We start from the raw sequence: 17,417 nt of genomic DNA, 5'->3' as shown, positions 1-17,417 counted from the left end.
CAGAGTAATTATCTCCAGATAAAATTCATGGTAAGACTACTTCCTTTCTCTTATATTCTAACTCTTACCTTATCTTGTTTTAATGCAAAGGAATTAATGGTCTTCCTTTAATACTTCTCTGCTTATTTTAAAGTTTTCTTCGTCTAGTTTTAAGTAAGAAATCTTTAAAATCCATCAGCTATTTCACCATCCTAGATTGTGACTCTTAATTTAGGTAGAGGATTGTTAGTTTCGAATTCCAATAGCAGACACATAGAGGTGATTTAAATTTGGCAAGATAATTGAAGTTGGACATTACACAAATGGAAAATAAAACCTGAAATGACCAAAGAGCCCCCTTCTTGATTGCAGTAGATTGCATCATAATGCCCATGGTAAAAATAATAGATTTTTCAGCTATTGGGTCCTTTCTAGCAACAGTTCAACAAATGCATGTAAATGTACATCTGTGAAATAAATCTGCCACAGATGCCGCACCTGGAAATGAGGTCTCTAACAGGAAGCCATTTATTATCATAATAAATTACGTCTGTAATCCATACAGACCCTCCCCCACACACTCCTTTAAAAAAAAAAAAATCTAGCTTGAAAATTTTAAAGGCTCTAGTTCGCTTGCAAAAAAAAAAAAAAAAGAAGGGTTGATTGGAGGATTGGAGTACAATCCTTAAGAAACTACCAGCTATTATAGTTTAAAGGACAACTTGTACATGCTTTGAGAGCTTAATTTCCTTGTGTTTGTATTTAAAAGCAAGATTGATTTTTATCCAGTGTCTAAATTAATCTGTAGAAGTAGTTAAACTCTGTAAACCTTAGATTTTTAAAACAGTATTGTGATAAAATCACCCTTGGAGACCTTAACTACCTACCCAATCCTAGGGACCAGTATGCACCAGGAAGAAATGAATGTAAATGTCTTTCCTTTGGAGAGTTTCAAACGCTTGAGCACCACAAAGCTGATGTAAACTCACGTCTCTTATGTACTTCTAAGTGGGGCAGGGGAGATGCTGCAGTACAGTACTGCCCACCTCTTCTCAGGATTTGCCTGACGCAAGAGTTTGTGGCATATCTATGTCTTCTTTGATTGATCTCCTTTCAATGACATTTTTGGTCCTATCAACATGGCTGCATTTTCTAAGAAGAAAATAAAACTACCAATATCCAAAGGCAAGAACATAGGAATGAGAAACACTCCAGAGTCGTCTTAATTTCCTTCTCCCATCTCATGCTGCTCTCCTTTTTGGCTGTGGTTATACAGAGTTCTCAGTGCCCGCTGTCACAGCCCACGCCACGTCCCTGCCCCCCAGGCCCGAGGTCAGAAACCTGGGGAGTGAGGTGGGATCAGGCATTGCATTGGCCACAGCAGTGTCCAGGGAGTGAAGAAAGCGAGCCACCAAGTTACATAGCTGGCTCTTGCTCAGTGCATGTCAGAGCAAGTCCCTCTCTCTGGTCCAAATGCCAACCTTCAGCCAGATTAAATTTGAAAAGAAAAATTAGAAAAAATTATCTTCTCTTGGTTATGTTCCCTACTTTGTCAGCTTTATCATTGTACCTATATATGAAATAACTATATAAAGCACCTTAAAATAAGAATTCCCTCACAGAACTATTCTATATAGAATTATGTAAAATATGTCCACCTACGAAAACATAGTCTTATATAAAGAGGAAAAAAGGATGTTGAAATAAAAAATTGAAGCTACTATTTTCAAGTGAAAGGCTAATTTGAAAACGATGTAATCACTGCTAATGCCAGAAATCTGCTTTTGGTCTGGTATTACACTTAAAATTAGTTTTACCCAAAGGCCTTAGCCGACCTCATTTATTTTCATCAAGAACTCATAGGATGGAGGGGAGAATCCCAAAATATGCATAAAACTGTATCTCACAATGGTGTGATTTTTTAAAATGAACTCAGTACTTCTTTCTGTGTGATATTTCACTGCCTCATTTCTAGCTATAAGTTACCCAGTTTACTAAGTTGATTACTCCAGAATTTTTCCAAGCAAAAAGTTAAGCTGATGAGTATTTCCAGGGTCATCATCCATTTCCCTTTTTGAAAGAAGGTTCTAAATATGCCCTTTTCCAGTCTTCAGTCACCTCATCAGTCCTCCACGAGTTCTCAAAAATGATATCTAGCGGTTCTGTGATGACTTCGGCCAATTCATTAAGTACGCTAGGATGCCAGCCATTGGGACCTGTGGATTTGAACATATCGGGGTTATTGAAGTTCTCCTTTACCCATTCTTCCCCTAGTCCAGCATGGATTCCTGCTCCTGTTTTTAAGTCACACTTGTCCCTTTCTGGGCACCAAGTGGACTTTTGAAAAACAGCCTTAAGTGCTGCTTTTTATCTATCAATTTATCTGTGTGCAGCTATTAAATAAAAATCTATTTTTTTCTTCTCAAGGCTATTCTCATGCCTGTTCTTGTCAAGTTTTGTTTTAAAGAGGTCTCCTTCTTTGGTATGAAAGAAGTCTAATTCTTTCTTCCTTTATGTTTCGTGTAAGAAAGGAAAGTAAGACAAAATTAAATAAACATATATCTTGTAAGTCTGCCTTCCTAAGTCACATCATGCAGTACTATACTTCAGCATCCTGAGTAACAGAGTAACAGTTAACACACTGCGAGACATTCTAACGGCTGCCTGTCATGCTCAGAGGATGCATATCTATTCACCTTGTCCCTACAAGAGCTAATTCAAAGTGCACCCTTCAAAATAAAACCGATTCACAATCATTTTTCATTATCATCATTTGTATGCAGAAACAGTAACTTTTTCACACAGGCATTTTAAAAGGTTGGTTGTACAAGAGCCGGAAAGAGATTAATATGGATTTCTTACAAAGCACCAACCTAGCAGAATTTATTTGTTGTTGTGTGGTCATCTGTGCCAATGTGGATTGATATTACACTAATTATCTCCAAGCTCTGATAGGTGTTGACAGTTTTAACCCCTTCATTGTCACAACCATTCCTCCAAAATTGAAAGACGGCAACAGATTACAGTTTCCTGCCCATCTGTCATGGCAAATACCCTGTGCCCAGACTCCTTTGACAGATCTGGAATGGACAAAGGAGAGGAAGAAAGGAGAGCGTGAAGGAAGAAAGGACACTTGAGTCTTTCACATGATTTCTGATATGACAGGCAAATAGTGCTGCTAGGATTCAGCTTTTTATCTGTTAGGTTTTTGTTTTTCATTGGAAAAGGTTGAATCAATTTTGCTTTCTTTTATTTTGTTTTCCTAGTTTATCTCACTCCTACCTTACCCCTAGTTTTATGTCTTACAAAAAAAAGATATTCATATTGTAGGCATCATTAAAAAGTCTCTTTTGAAAAATAATTCTACGCATTTCTCTAGGGTAAAACAATTTGTTTTAGCACATGCCAGTTTCACCCCTGCTCCAATAGCCACCTGCTGATGGCAATATGTTAACTAATATGTCATTATTAATTAGTTTGGGTAATATCATCCGGCAGTTGCATCTACACTGAAAGAAAGTACTCCTATCCATGCTGAGAAGTATCTTTCTCCAGAGAATAAAGCTATTTTCAGGACTTTTTTTCCCTTCACACTAAGTAATAATTACCATTAATTAATATAGTCAAATAGTCACTCAAATAAACTATATCCAAGCCAATGTCTCTATTAAAATCCCTCCTGTTACAAACTGTGAAAAGTAATGTTCAATCTATCTTGGCTAAACTAAGTTTTTGGAGAGGGAGTAAGGGGAAGTTTACCTTAATATAAAGAAAGCAAAACTGTTCAGTGTTTAACACTTTAATAAGTGAATAAATGAAAAGACATTACACCAAAAACTATAGTTACTCTATAGTGCAAGATAACTCATTATTTCTATCAGAAAAACCAGAAAGAGCCTCAGGTTACAGCATGAGGGGTTACTAAAACCCAGGAAGATGATAGCTAGCGAAAAGACGGGGTCACCAAAGGAGGAGGCAGCATCTCGAGGACATTCTTAGTAAAAAAAAAAAAAAATCTAACATGTTACCATGCTAGATACAGCTCTGCCTAAGGCCTGGAAGGTGGCCTCACCTACCTCTAAAGTCATTTTATTCTAGGAACCTATAACAATAAAGACAATACCTTTGGACAGGCTGTCCTCTAGCAATGCAGACACCCTCCATCCTAAACTCATCCGGAGACGAGGACCACAGGGTCATTTACAAATCTAGCATCAAGCTCACGGCCTCCAAAACCTCTTGTGTCTTCAGTTCAACAAAAATGAATCACATTCATTAAACAAGCCCAGCCTTGAAAGTTGCTGTTTTTCATTCTTTGGGGGAGAGGGTGGGAGGCAGACAAACAGGATTTCCGCAGTTGGGTCATGGAGAGTTTCAGGATGTGAGAGCAGTTGCAGAGAACAGTAATTAGCCCAGCACATATTGCTTCATGCTCATAGGAACCACTGGTGATTTCCCCGCTACGTGCGCGCCTCCATGCTCTGGCAGCTGACATGCATTGTGACATTCCCAATCCTGCTACTCACAGACCCCACTCTTCAAGTGGAAGAGAAATGAACACATTTTTAAAATTCTGACGAGCTTTAAGAGGTAACTGCTGAAAATTAGTCTTCTGAGTAAATAGGCACGGCCAGTCCGGCCTCATTTCACACAGCCCCTCCCCTCACCACACATTACCCATATTTCATTTACCCTTAAATTATCTGGCCTACTCCTACAATGAAAAAATGCTCTTTTTTCACTCCACCAAGAAAAATAATAATCTGCTTATATGTGTTTACAGTGTTCTTTGGATATAGTACTAGGTTGGCTTACAAATCATGAAAGGAATGGGCTCAAATCTGGTCCTTTCTAAAATTTCATGAAAGCCAAGTTCTGGAACAACAAATAGCAATGTACAGTTTGGGTTCTATTAATGCTCCTGAAGTTTGCTATTTTTATACACAGAGTTTGTAAGAAATGTTTTTGTTGGTAATGAGCCAAATGATTCTCTCCCTATCGCTAGGAAAATGTTACTCAAATATCCTTGTTGGTCTAATACCCTCCTCTCCTGCCTTTGAGACCACTCTCAATAAGAGAGTTCTTACCTTAGAGCCACACACACCTAATTCTGGGGCTGAACTGTGACTTTGTTGTATTTGTTGTAGGCTATTATGGGGGGAAGCCTCTCATTTCACAAATATTTGGCAATTCTAATCTACCCTGTTTCCCTGAAAATAAGACCTATCCAAACAATCAGCTCTAATGTGTCTTTTGGAGCAAAAATTAATATAAAACCAAGTATATGTTATATTATATTATATTATATTATATTATATTATATTATATTAGACTCAGTCTTATAGTAAAATAAGACCGGGTCTTGTATTAATTTTTGCTCCAAAAGACACATTAGAGCTGATGGTCTGGCTGGGTCTTATTTTTGGGGAAACACTGTATGTTAGAGTTCCAATCTGAGAAACAGGAAAGGGCAGAAAAAAAATTACTTAATGAATAAAGAAATTATTATCCTATGGCTGAAAATTAAGATTTATGAGATTACATTTTTTTCTCTCAGTTGATTATTCTGATTTTTAACTGATTTCAAGTCTGTTACTCTTTTTTAGCTTGTGATTCCACACCGCCAGTACCCTGCATTAAAGGCTATCATTATTATATGCAGGAAAACCCATTTAGAAGTTATTTCTCTATTGTGCTATTATTCTAAGGATGTCGCTCCATTGCAGATATACAGCCAATAGACATAAATTCCCCATATTTGGTTACTGGGATAAAAAAACTAACACTGGTGACTATACATTAATAGTCCATGCAATTTCTTTACAATTGAGGGTCAACTTTCTCATAGGAAAAATTAATTAGGAATGATGTCTTCTCTCCTCCTAGATGACCAAAGGGGCACAAAGCTGAACCTTTGGGCAGTTGGTGACAGGACAGAGGATTTTTTCACCTCATGACGTTCTCAAGCTAAGTTTATCAACATTCCGCCGTTTCATACTGCCTAGCATTATGGGACCAAGGAAGGTTGGGAATTTGCTCAGACAGAGGGGACTTAAATACATTTTAACTGTAAACTTCTCCAAGGGCAGAAACCATATTTTATAGTTTTTTATGTCTCCTTCGGGAACATTATAGATAATGCCTCACATTACTACTGTTGGCTGATTGAATCGTCCACACTATAATTTTCACATATAATTTCTCAGTAAACTACGATCCTATTGTGAAATTTCAGTCGAGCAAGTCAGATAGGAGGGCACCTCCCTTTGCCCGTACAACAGAGAAAAACTTATCGATAGATGTTCACTAGACCCATATGTATCTGAATGGTCATCTTTCAGTTCCTCAAAAGGCCCCTAAGCGTCTTTCTTTCTTCCTTTTTTTTTTTTTTCTGTTTTTCACTTTAAACACAAATACCTAAATGCTATATACACTTTTGTATACAACTCTCCTCTCTTCATTCATGGTGTGTCCTCGGTTAGTACTGATTTACTACCTAGCTCCTGGAACAAACTAAGTGGGTTTTAATAAACTGTACTGGTTCTCAATACCTCCTCACCCCTCGTGGTTCAATTCTTCACTCAGGACTTACCTGCATGTTTCCAGCAAATGAAAAGTAGACTGGAGAGGCTGGAAATTTCCTACCTGCTTATTATTCAGAAAACTCTCAGAAACAAATTCAGGGGTTAAAAGATAAAAGCGCCTTTGTTTACGCTATCCTCAGGGCATTAAGAGATCTTGTAATTTTTCCAACTGAATAGCTATGTAAATCCGATTTCTTAAAAGCATTTTGTTATACTCATCACTGAATATTCTGAATATGCTAAATTCCCATAGAAGGGTTATGATCAGCAAGTGGTGGCAAGCTCCTGGAGACCTTACTTCAGAAGCCCAGGACCCCTTCACTGTCTAGTGTTACAGCCCTGTTTATCTGTACCAGGAAGAAATGATCAGGACTCAACTGTTGGGAATTCGGGATTGCTCTTTCAATAGTTTTATAATTAACAGCTTCTCACAACATAAAACTAGAGCTAAGTCACTACACTTTCAAGAAGTTTAAAGTACAGTAAAGGTGGCAAAGGGGTAGCTGGAGGAGACAGTGCCTTTAAGAACAAAGAGGGAGTTTGGGCAACTTTACAGATTGAGTGGAAGGATTCCATGGAGAGGGACTAAATGCAAGAAAACAAAGGGAAAATCATGGACCATAATTATTACTTGGGCCAAGAGTAGTTACCAGGGGAGGGATTAGTCTCAGAGGGGCGAGGGGTAATTTCCCATCAGAAATAGAGGGAAGGAAGAACAGATGGGCAAAGGTGCCCACACATTTTGAAGTGAATTAGAGTGAGGGAGGGAGCTCATGTAATGACCAAGCCAAGAGGCCCTGAAGAAGGAGGGTGTGAGAAGCACAGGTTGGGGAATACAGAGGAAGTCTGAAATAGCTACCAGGGGAACTGTGACACGAAGTCAGTTTGACAACTGCAGGAGGACAGATTCGACTGGATTGGACTGCGCAGAATTATAGATATGGACTTTAAGAGTTTCTCTCTATTATACTCTAAGGTCTCCAAAGACCACCCAACATAGTGATCAAGATATAGGCCTACAAATGCATGACACAAGTCCAGAACAGAGATAATGATAAATGCTAGAGTTTGCTGAACACCAGGAAGCTATCCTCCAGTGCAGCTCTTTAAGACGTACGTGTTTGGTGGGTCTTTTGATACAACAGTCTTGTTGAGGACTACCTTGGTCTGTTCAGGCTGCAATAACAGAATACCACACACTGGGTGGATTATAAACAACAGAAATGTATGTCTCAGACTTCCGGAGGCTGGGAAGTCTAAGATCAAGGGTTTGGTAAGGACACTTTCCCTGGTTCATAGATACCATCTTCCATTGTATTTTCACATGGAAGAGGTGCAAGAGGTGCTCTCTGAGGCCTCTTTTGTAAGGGCACTAATCCCATTCATAAGGGCTCCACCTTCATGGCATACTCACCTCCCAAAGACCCTTCCTCCAAATACCATTACACTGAGGATTAGGCTTCAACATGTGAATTTGGGGAACAAAGATTCATTCTATAGCAATGTCTATCTCTAACCAGGCTTACTGGCTGCTCACTTAAGGGTTCTCATTGTCCTCTCCCTCCCTGTCTCTCTCTCTCTCTCTCTCTCTCTCTCTCTCTCTCTCTCTCTCATCCACTTACTCATAGTAAAATCATCCATTATTATGTACAAACGGTCTCTGAAATCACCATGAACACTAACTTTTATTACAATTATCATTAATATAGTTGTCATTAACAACATATTTATAGTGCATACTATGATTATTATTACCTGCCTGCCCTGGCAACAGTAAACAACTACTAATATTTATTGAGTGACCTTCCTCTGAGCCAGGCACTGAGAACATTCTCTATTTGCACACAATCTCATTACTTCTCACCTCAAGCCAACACGATGACTATATCATGGACCCAGCTTTATAGATAAGGAATCTGAGTTTTTCCAGTCTAGATCACCTGGTAGCATCAGAGGGGTAACCAGTGACAGAATGGTCCTGTGCAACAGCACAGCCCAACCTAGTAAAAGCATGCCTGCACTCCCAATCACTTCTGAGCGGGAACCTATACTAGCTGAGTAGTATTTCCCCAAATTAACATCTACCTGGAACCTCAGAATGTGAACTTAGAAATACGGCCTTTCCAGATGGTTCAGGCTCTCCAGATAAACCAGGCGAGTCCTAAATCCAATCACTGGAGTCCTTATGAGAAGAGGGGAGGGCACAAGGAGACACTCATAGAAACACCGGTCCTGTGAACACAGAGGCAGAGAATGGAGTGATGGAGCCACAAGTCAAAGAATGCCACGAGCCACCAGAATCTGGAGTAGGCCAGGAAGAATTCTCCCCTAGACTGTGGAGGGAGTATGGCCCCGCCAAAACCTTGATTTCATACTTCTGGGCTCCTGAACTGTGAGAAAATAAACTTCTTTTGTTTTAAGCTACTCATTTCATGGTACTTTGTTACAGCAACCCTCAGAAACTAATACAGAACTCTTTCAGAGAAACAATAATTTCTCAAGTGCTCTTAGGAATATTTTAAATCACTTCATTGTTTTTCACAGCACATACACATATGATTTGAGGCAAAAGTTATTTTAGTTTTATTCAGAATAGTAAATGTTATGCATAATGTTTACTTACAGTATTATATTTAATGTCATTCATAATATGTAAGGAAAATTTTGACTACTTGCCATTAAATAAATGATGCAAACTGTTTAATTATGTAAGAAAAATATGATTTATAAAAAATACATTAAAAACTATAGACTGTTTATACACAGACCCCATGTATATTTAAATGAGGCTTGATATGTACTATTTACTACACCATCAGAAACAGAAACATCAGCATTTGAAATTATTGTTTTTCTTTTATATAATGTCCAATGGTTTATTATTTACCTAAATATTTATTATTTGTTTTAAATTGCAAGACAAGAGATAAAGTTTCAGTGGCTATTTGCAAGTAATCTCTATAAATAACCCACTATGTATGTGGATATTTCTATTTCCAAAAAATTAGAATTCAATATAATTGCGACTATTTTCCTGATTTGATATCAGTTATTGAAGAATGAGAGTTTAATGTGCAATGTAAGCATATTTGAGCTCTATGAGGGTTTCATTTTAAAGAGGAAAACATTTAAATATTTTTTATTGAATTATTGAAAGATATACTGGGGGTGCCAAAAATATGTATACAAGTGGACACTTTGGTCAACATTGTTCGCCATAATCGGAAGTGTCTGGATGCTGATGGTAACCACTCTGAACATCTCTTGTAATTGCAGAAGTGAAATGTGACTTGTATTCATCTTTTGTTATCAGTATATATTGATTACTACAATTTTAATAGTCTTTTCCTTTCTTAAAATGTGTATACATTTTTTTGGCATGCTCTGTATAATTAAACAGTCCCTATTGCCAACCTGGACAACTTTTTTGCCTCTTCTGATAGCTCCAGATGGAAAATACTGCACTGTTCTATATTGGCAGTTCAAAACATTTAGTTCTAGGAGCCATTTGAATTTTTTTAAAACATTGAGGATTCCAAAGAGCTTTTGTTTATATGGGTTATAACTATTGATATTTACCATAGTTGAAATGACAACTGAGAAATATTTAAAATATTTAATTCATTTAAAAATAAAAATAATAAATATATCACGTTAACATAAATAACATATTTTTAAGAAAAATAAACTTATCCCCCCAGTAATAATGAGAAGCATGGTAGGATGGTATTGTTTTGCTTTTTTGCATATCTTTTTAATCGACAGTCTAAGAGATTCTCACATCTTCTGTGTTTGATCTGTGCCAATACTTTTTTTTTTAGTTGAAGTATATGAAGAAAATCTAGCCTCACACAGATGTGTCATTAGAAAAAGGAAGAGTATTTTAATGGCTTTTTAAGATAGATAATTGTAGATTCTTTTTGATATCATGCCAAAACTTGACAACAGATAGTTTCTCAAAGGTCAGTTGCAATGGGAAATCTGAAACCATATGCATGAACGTTTCATGCTCTACTACATTAGAGTCGTTGGTCTATCTTCTACTATTAATGACTCTCTTGCCATATGTGATTTGGTAACATCACGCATTGGTCATTTGGGAAATACTGGGTCCCTGAGTCATGCAGATCTTCCAAATGTTAATGTTAACATATATCATTATTCCATATTGGAAAAGTAGCATTTGTTAATATCACCCATCTCAGCAAAAAAGCTTTCAGGTATTGATAAAACTGTCAGGCTCAATGTGTCAGATACAAGTTTTCCAAAAATGTAATTATTACTTGAATATTCAAATTTTATCATTAACAACAAACACCGTAAATTGTTTTTTCTTGAAATATTAGGTCCACTTAATTCATCTTTGAGAAATTATCTGTGAAATACCAAGACTACATAACCATGGCGCATTCTTCAGTTGTTCTTACAAGAAAATAAGTTCCATGAATAAAGCTGCTAGTTCAGCTAGCAACGCAAACAATATCATAACTGGTTTGCAAGGAGACAAGGCTTACACACACTTCCATTTGCAACACAAGTCTTTTATGAGTAGCTCCATTTTATCACACACATTAAAAAAAATGTACTCAAAAGTTGGACTTCAATAAACTTATTAACCAACTACTGCTTCATCAAGGATATTTTAAGGAAAATAGCTTTTTTTTGGCATGTGTGCAGATGAAGAATACAATAGGCACTACAATGGTTTGGTGCCACTGCCTTGATCGGCACTAATGTATGAGCCTTTCACCCAGTTGCTTTTATTTTCCCAGTGCAAATGTCCACACAGTGAAAAGGGCAAATAATGTCATAGCATTGCTATGAAATAACTATTACCTCACAGACTCCCTAAAAGGATTTCAGGAACCTGCCAATGATCTGTAGACCACACTTTGAGAACCACTGCTGTATACCACTTCTAGATTGAGAGTCAAGGCAGATATCACAAAATCAGCACCAGCAGCCTCACATCAACTCATTATTCTGGAATATAAGTTTGCCCTTTGAAATTCTAGCTCCTCCCTAACAATCACTCTGTATTTACCCCCTGACTCCTTTCTGGCTTGGCTCCTTGAAACTAGAAAGTCTGGAGGCTTCTTGCCATGAAGGTGAGTTGACTTTCCTCTCCTGTCTGGTGAAAGAGTTTACAAAAGACAGCTGGGCTGATCAGGAAAAACACTTCTCTAAGGGACTCTACTTGTCAGCCTTGACAATAACAATAGCTTCTGAAATGACTTGGACAATTCTGAGTACAGCCAGCCTGCCCCATCAAAATAATCCTTGGTCCCCTGGTGTCTAGTGCCAGCTTCTCGAACTGAAGCGTGGCCTCCACGGGCCCTTGGCCTCACCTGCCAAATTGAAAGGGGCAGGGAACCAAGACAACTGCCATAATCCTCTTCAGCAATTCCCTAGAAAACATATTTGCATGTTTATTGGCAGCCAGATTGAAAGAAGACCCATGGTATCTTGCACTGGTTTCTATTATTCTACCGTTCTTCTGGTTTTGGCAAGGGAAGGAGGGACACTTTCAAATGTCTTACAAAAGCAACATGGTCTGATGCTATCAATCTGGGTCTCAAGAACCATCAACTAATTGCTTTAAAGGCACAGTACTTATAAAGTCATCTGCATAATCTTCAAGATGCTGGCCTTGTCCAAATGAACTCTGGGGACGTGCAAACGGATTACCCAAAGCCGTAATGTGTGTAAACAGGACTGAGTTCCATCAAACACTGGAGGTCTTTACCGCACATCCTTGCTATTATGAAGTGACAGTTCTAAAAGGTTTGAGAGCAAAGCCCAGATCAAAGGGCATCACAGTTATAGTCCAAGGTAACCCAATGTTGTTGTGTCCAGAGTAAGCCCAGGGTGTGTGTGTGTGTGTGTGTGTGTGCGCGCGCGTGTGTAATGTATTAAGGGCTAGGGTGGGGAGTGGAGGACACATGGATATATATTACCTCAATGCAAACCAGCCTATCATCCAGGAATTCCTCAGCAGTCATCAGATCCCTTCCTGCCAGGACAGAAGGAAAATCCCCTGGGGCAGCAGGTGCAGGGCTAGAGACCCCTGCTAAGACTCTGGAATGAAACCCAGGTTTACTACTTCCTGGATGGGTGGCACTGGGTACATTACTTAACCCAACCACTCTGTGTTTCAGTTTCCCATCCATAAAATGGGAATAACAGTAGTACCTACGTCTCAAAGGGCTGTCAGGATTATATGAGCCAATATTTGCAAGACTGTTTAGAACAGTATCTGGCACAGGGTAAGCCTATCAAAGTGTTTGGATGTTTTATCTAATACCTACCCCATAAAAGGCCTGGAATTCTATTCCTTGCTTCAATCACTGAGCGATATCATAAACCCACCTCTAAGGAGGCATAGATACTTAGTCACATCTTCAGAACAAAACATAACAGATGTGCAGAAGCATTATTAAGTTAGTCATCCACAAACGTTATTAGAATAAATCATGAATAATGTGTGTGCTTTAAATACTATCTAGCCATTGACTTTTAAAAATTTCACTTAGCTTCGTAAAACATGCCCTGTAGAACATAGCTATCAAGATTAGTAGTTCTCAGTTTGTTCAAGCAAAAAGACCTCTTTAATTGTTTTAAAAACATAGACCTTCCCCCACACACAGGGCACGAAAAAAATTATTGTTTTAAAAGTGACAGAGAATTTAAGAACACCTTCACATAAATTTATACAATACATATTGTCTACGTAGAGATCCACTGACAATGGTTGGTACCCAAATAGGTTCCAGGACTCTTGTATTAATTTCTCAAGAGTTTGTGTTCCTCGGATTAGGAGCCACTTTCCCAGAGGAAGAGAATCATCAGAAGCTAAAATAGCTTCTTCAAGAAATTCAAATACATTAAAATAAAGATCGATTCACCAAGTGAAAGTCAGACCCCAGAATCCCAACTTCAATAAAACACTGAGTGGTCATCGCTACATTCTTGCACTGGTTAGCGAACCCCAGGCAAGAAGACTTTAGAGCAGAATTTCAAGAAGCTAAAGACCAACATTTTTTCTGTCTTAAATCAGAATAGCTTGCTTTCCTCTCCACACAATCTTCCATGGTCGGTCCTTAACAATTTTATTGTTTACTGCTTCAGGAGTTCAACCCACTGCAGCAAAGACGCCAAACAGGGAAACAGATAATCCCACGCAGTTTCTGCAGGAACGATGCCTGGACCCAGAGATAATAAGAAGGACCCAAATTCCCAGAAACGAAACCAGATCATGGAAACATCTCCAAGCAAAAACACTGAAGCTCAACGGATTGGATATTTTTCAGAAAACTAAAAACCAGAATAACAAGAGATTTTAGAACCCCCCCTCCCCACCTTTTGTTGATTGGCGTGTCCCCTGCATGACATGGAATGCAATCCTAAGACCTGACTTTTGTCCCTCAGATAAAATAGAATAAAAATACATACATACATACATACACATACATTTTATATATATATATATATATATATGCGTGTGTATATATATATATATATGCGTGTGTATGTATATATATATATATATATATATATATATATGCTCAAATCACATTTAGAAACAAGTTCTTTAATTATTTTCTTCTGTGCTTCTTTCTCATTCCCTCTGAGACCAAATGTAAAATAACCTTTCACATGATTGCATTTTACCATCACTTTAAAGGAGAAGTTGTTTTTACTTTAGGATCTAATGTGCAAAATCATGCTACTTAACACTACATTATATTCACAGATCATGCAAGTTAAATAAAGACACCTTGCTGATTTCTTAACACAGGTTCAGCTAAGATTAGTTATGCATCTGGCACCTTAACATTCAGATGGAGAGGGAGCCTTAGTTAAAAATCACACTTTGCATTGTAAGTGCTTAGAATTTCATAGTTCATTTAAGAGCATCACAATCAAGAATTTAATTATGTCAAAATAGAATGGTATCTTCTTAACAGCCAAGATTACATCCCCCTCAATTTTTCTCCCTACTCCCCCCAAAGTGGATCTTTTTCCTTAACCTTTTATGGACTTGTTTTCTGACCTATGAAATAAGGAATTTGGTTAGATGATTTCAAGATAGCCGGTTCTATCCTGCTGTGATTTAAAAAAAAAGATTTCTAGTGAATAAACTGACAAGGAGGCAGAGTGGACACAGTCAAAATGCTGTGGGAAAGTCGCCAACTCAATTCCTAAACAAGGTGGCATTTCCCATGATGCCAGATAAATGTCCCACAGGGCACTGTCAGCGGACTGGTAAAATCAGAGTTGAAGGGTAACACGGTACCATTAGCAACACTTCCACCACAATCTCAACTCTGCTTTAACATTTCAATGTTTGCCTAACAATGTGCTATTCAACATATCACTAAATTTCAAAATAAAACAAAAAAACATGGATTCCTCCCTGTAACAAAGAACTGTGTGTTATAGCATCAGGATAGGCTGAGAGCTAATGACGGGAAATTAATCTGTGTGCGTGGGAAGGGGAAGGTCTTATTTTTGGATCAGCACATCTAACAATAACTTTCAGGCTGAGTAGCAAAGTGTCTATGCTTTGCAAGTTTCTATAAACACACAGTATAATTCTTTACGATGCTGAATTACTTAAATAATTCATGCCAGTGGTGGAAAGTGTTCTGATCGGTTCAATTAAATGGGGGTCTAACTGGGGACTAGTCATGTTCCCCGACCAAACACAGCCTGAGACAAAGGCTTGTGTGCAGGCAGTTTATTTGGGAATGTGATCCCAGAGAGTAGAAGTAAGGGCCAGGGAGAGTAAAACAAAGGATGAGGGCCAACATAGGGCTGTATTATGAAGTTGGCCACTTGGTGATGTGTTCAATTCTGAAAGACTTTCTAAGGAGCCTTAAGAAATGCATCTCAGAATTGTACTTGTAAGAGAAGGAAGAAGGAAACATTTGTCCCTCAGCGTCTATTACCGATTTGTCAAGGTTTGCCTCGTGGGTGTTAATTTACCTGCATTTTCTCTTTATACATGTGTGAGTGCCTACTCAGCTCTCATAGGGTGCATGACAAAATCAGAGGAGCACATGGGCATAAAGCAAGAAGCACGGGCTTAAGCCAATGAGCTGTCAGGCTGTATGTAGCGGTGCTGGTTGAAACCTGTGCAGAATTGCTGCTTAGCAGTGGCTGGAATATGAATTAAGGCCAAGATGATTTGAACCGGGGCACACAAGTATCAGGCATGTGTATCAGTCAGGATGGGCCAGTTATACTGCAGTAACAAATGACCCCACAATTTCAATGGCTTACAATAACAGAGGTTTATTTTTCACTTGTGCTACAAATCCAATATGGGTCTGCTCTGGTTCTGTGCCATTTTCTTCACTCCAGGACCAAAGCTGAAAAACAGTCTCTGCCAGGAACGTTGTCCGTCATTGTGACTTGAGAGGAAAAATGAAATTTGTGAGCCTTGTACAGTTTTGTAAAGTTACTGGCTGCAAAAGGACCATATCATTGTATTCACCTTTCATTGACCAAATCATTGTCATATGCCTATTCTTAGTTCAAAGGGCTGGGACATAGAATACACCTCCAGGGAGGACGTATGCAGGAAGAGTGATTTAGAGTACAGTAAGACCATCTATCACAACATGCCTTCATTTTCACGGCAGAAAAGCCATGGATAAGAGAAACAATTTGCTTTAGGAAACCCTGTACAAATTCTTTCATAGCACCATCCTTTCTCTTTGAGCACATGACCATCCAATATTTAGAAATATTAAGTCCCAATCAAAGAAGGGAGGTTTTTAACAATGTGGAAAAAAACAAAAGTGTGCAGGGGTAACTCAGGGAGAAGCATTAGAAATCAGCTACTTCTTATGTTATGAGTTTCATCATTTTAGGGATGTTGATGAAACCACAAATGAAGTAACTTCTAAGCAAATCAATGACAGAGCTGGAACTAGGCTTCATTTCCAAGGAAGCGTTTTGGTCATAATTTTAAATTCAAGTTACCTGAAAAGTATATATATTTCCCAGAAAATATCTGTTTTTGTAGAGTAACAACCTAACATAACAATGAAACATTTTTAAAAAGCTAGGTTAGCACTACACTGTCTAGACACATCCAATTAATTTATTAATGCAACTAAGCATGCTACAGTTAGAGCATTTGCTTTACCAGCCTGCTAATCACAGATACCAAGTTCTTCATATAACTTTGTATAAAAGCATCAGAATTTTGTCAGATGAAACAACCAAGACAGAAGAGGTTAGACGAGCCTCATTTAAATAAAGGAAGTCTGTATTTGGGAAAGGAAAATATACTCTAGGCCTTTAGTTAATTTGATCTGCCTCATGGGCCAATGATGAAAGGTGGCAAACCATTTCATTCATTTATTCATTTAATCAATATGTACTGAGCACCCATGACGTACACAGCACAGTTCTGAGCACTGCACTTACAGTGAAGAGCAAGGCAGCTAACATTCCTACCCTCATGGGCGTACCCTCTAGGAAGGGATGGGGGGGTGCAGAGAATAAGCAACTAGACATGTAAATAACCAAGATAATTTCAAATCGGGGCATTTTCTATAAAGACAATAAACACAAATATGACAGTGAGAGCTGGGTGCCAATCTGTGAATGATAGTCTCTTGGAGCGGGCAACATGTAAGAAAATTATGAAACCATTTATGTAAAATCACAACATGGTTTTATTAATACTTAGCAACTTTATCCTAGAAAGGCTATTGTTACTCTATGAAGATCTTTGAATGAATTTTACTCTGTGTTTTCTCTCCACTCCCTATTCCCCAATAAATCTCTCTTTTAATTGGCCATTACCATAGTTTTCTCATATTTATTAAATGCAATTTT

At 38.1% G+C, this 17,417-nt stretch overlaps 1 protein-coding gene across 1 annotated transcript in view; it reads right to left on the bottom strand.

Annotated features, from left to right (window-relative positions):
- Window positions 1-671: 671 nt before the first annotated feature.
- The window catches only part of SAMD5 (sterile alpha motif domain containing 5), a 52,333-nt gene continuing 35,587 nt past the window's right edge, over window positions 672-17,417 (bottom strand). Inside the window, exon 2 of the mRNA XM_019746928.2 lies at window positions 672-2,195. Within this exon, the coding sequence (XP_019602487.1) occupies window positions 2,133-2,195 (63 nt within the window). The 3' untranslated portion in view covers window positions 672-2,132. The remainder of the gene's footprint in view (window positions 2,196-17,417) is intronic.

This window comes from Rhinolophus sinicus, linkage group LG05 (genome assembly GCF_036562045.2).
Source record: "Rhinolophus sinicus isolate RSC01 linkage group LG05, ASM3656204v1, whole genome shotgun sequence".
Classification (NCBI taxonomy): domain Eukaryota; kingdom Metazoa; phylum Chordata; class Mammalia; order Chiroptera; family Rhinolophidae; genus Rhinolophus; species Rhinolophus sinicus.
The sequence above is the reverse complement of the archived record's forward strand: the minus strand, read 5'-3'. Positions and strand labels throughout refer to the sequence as shown.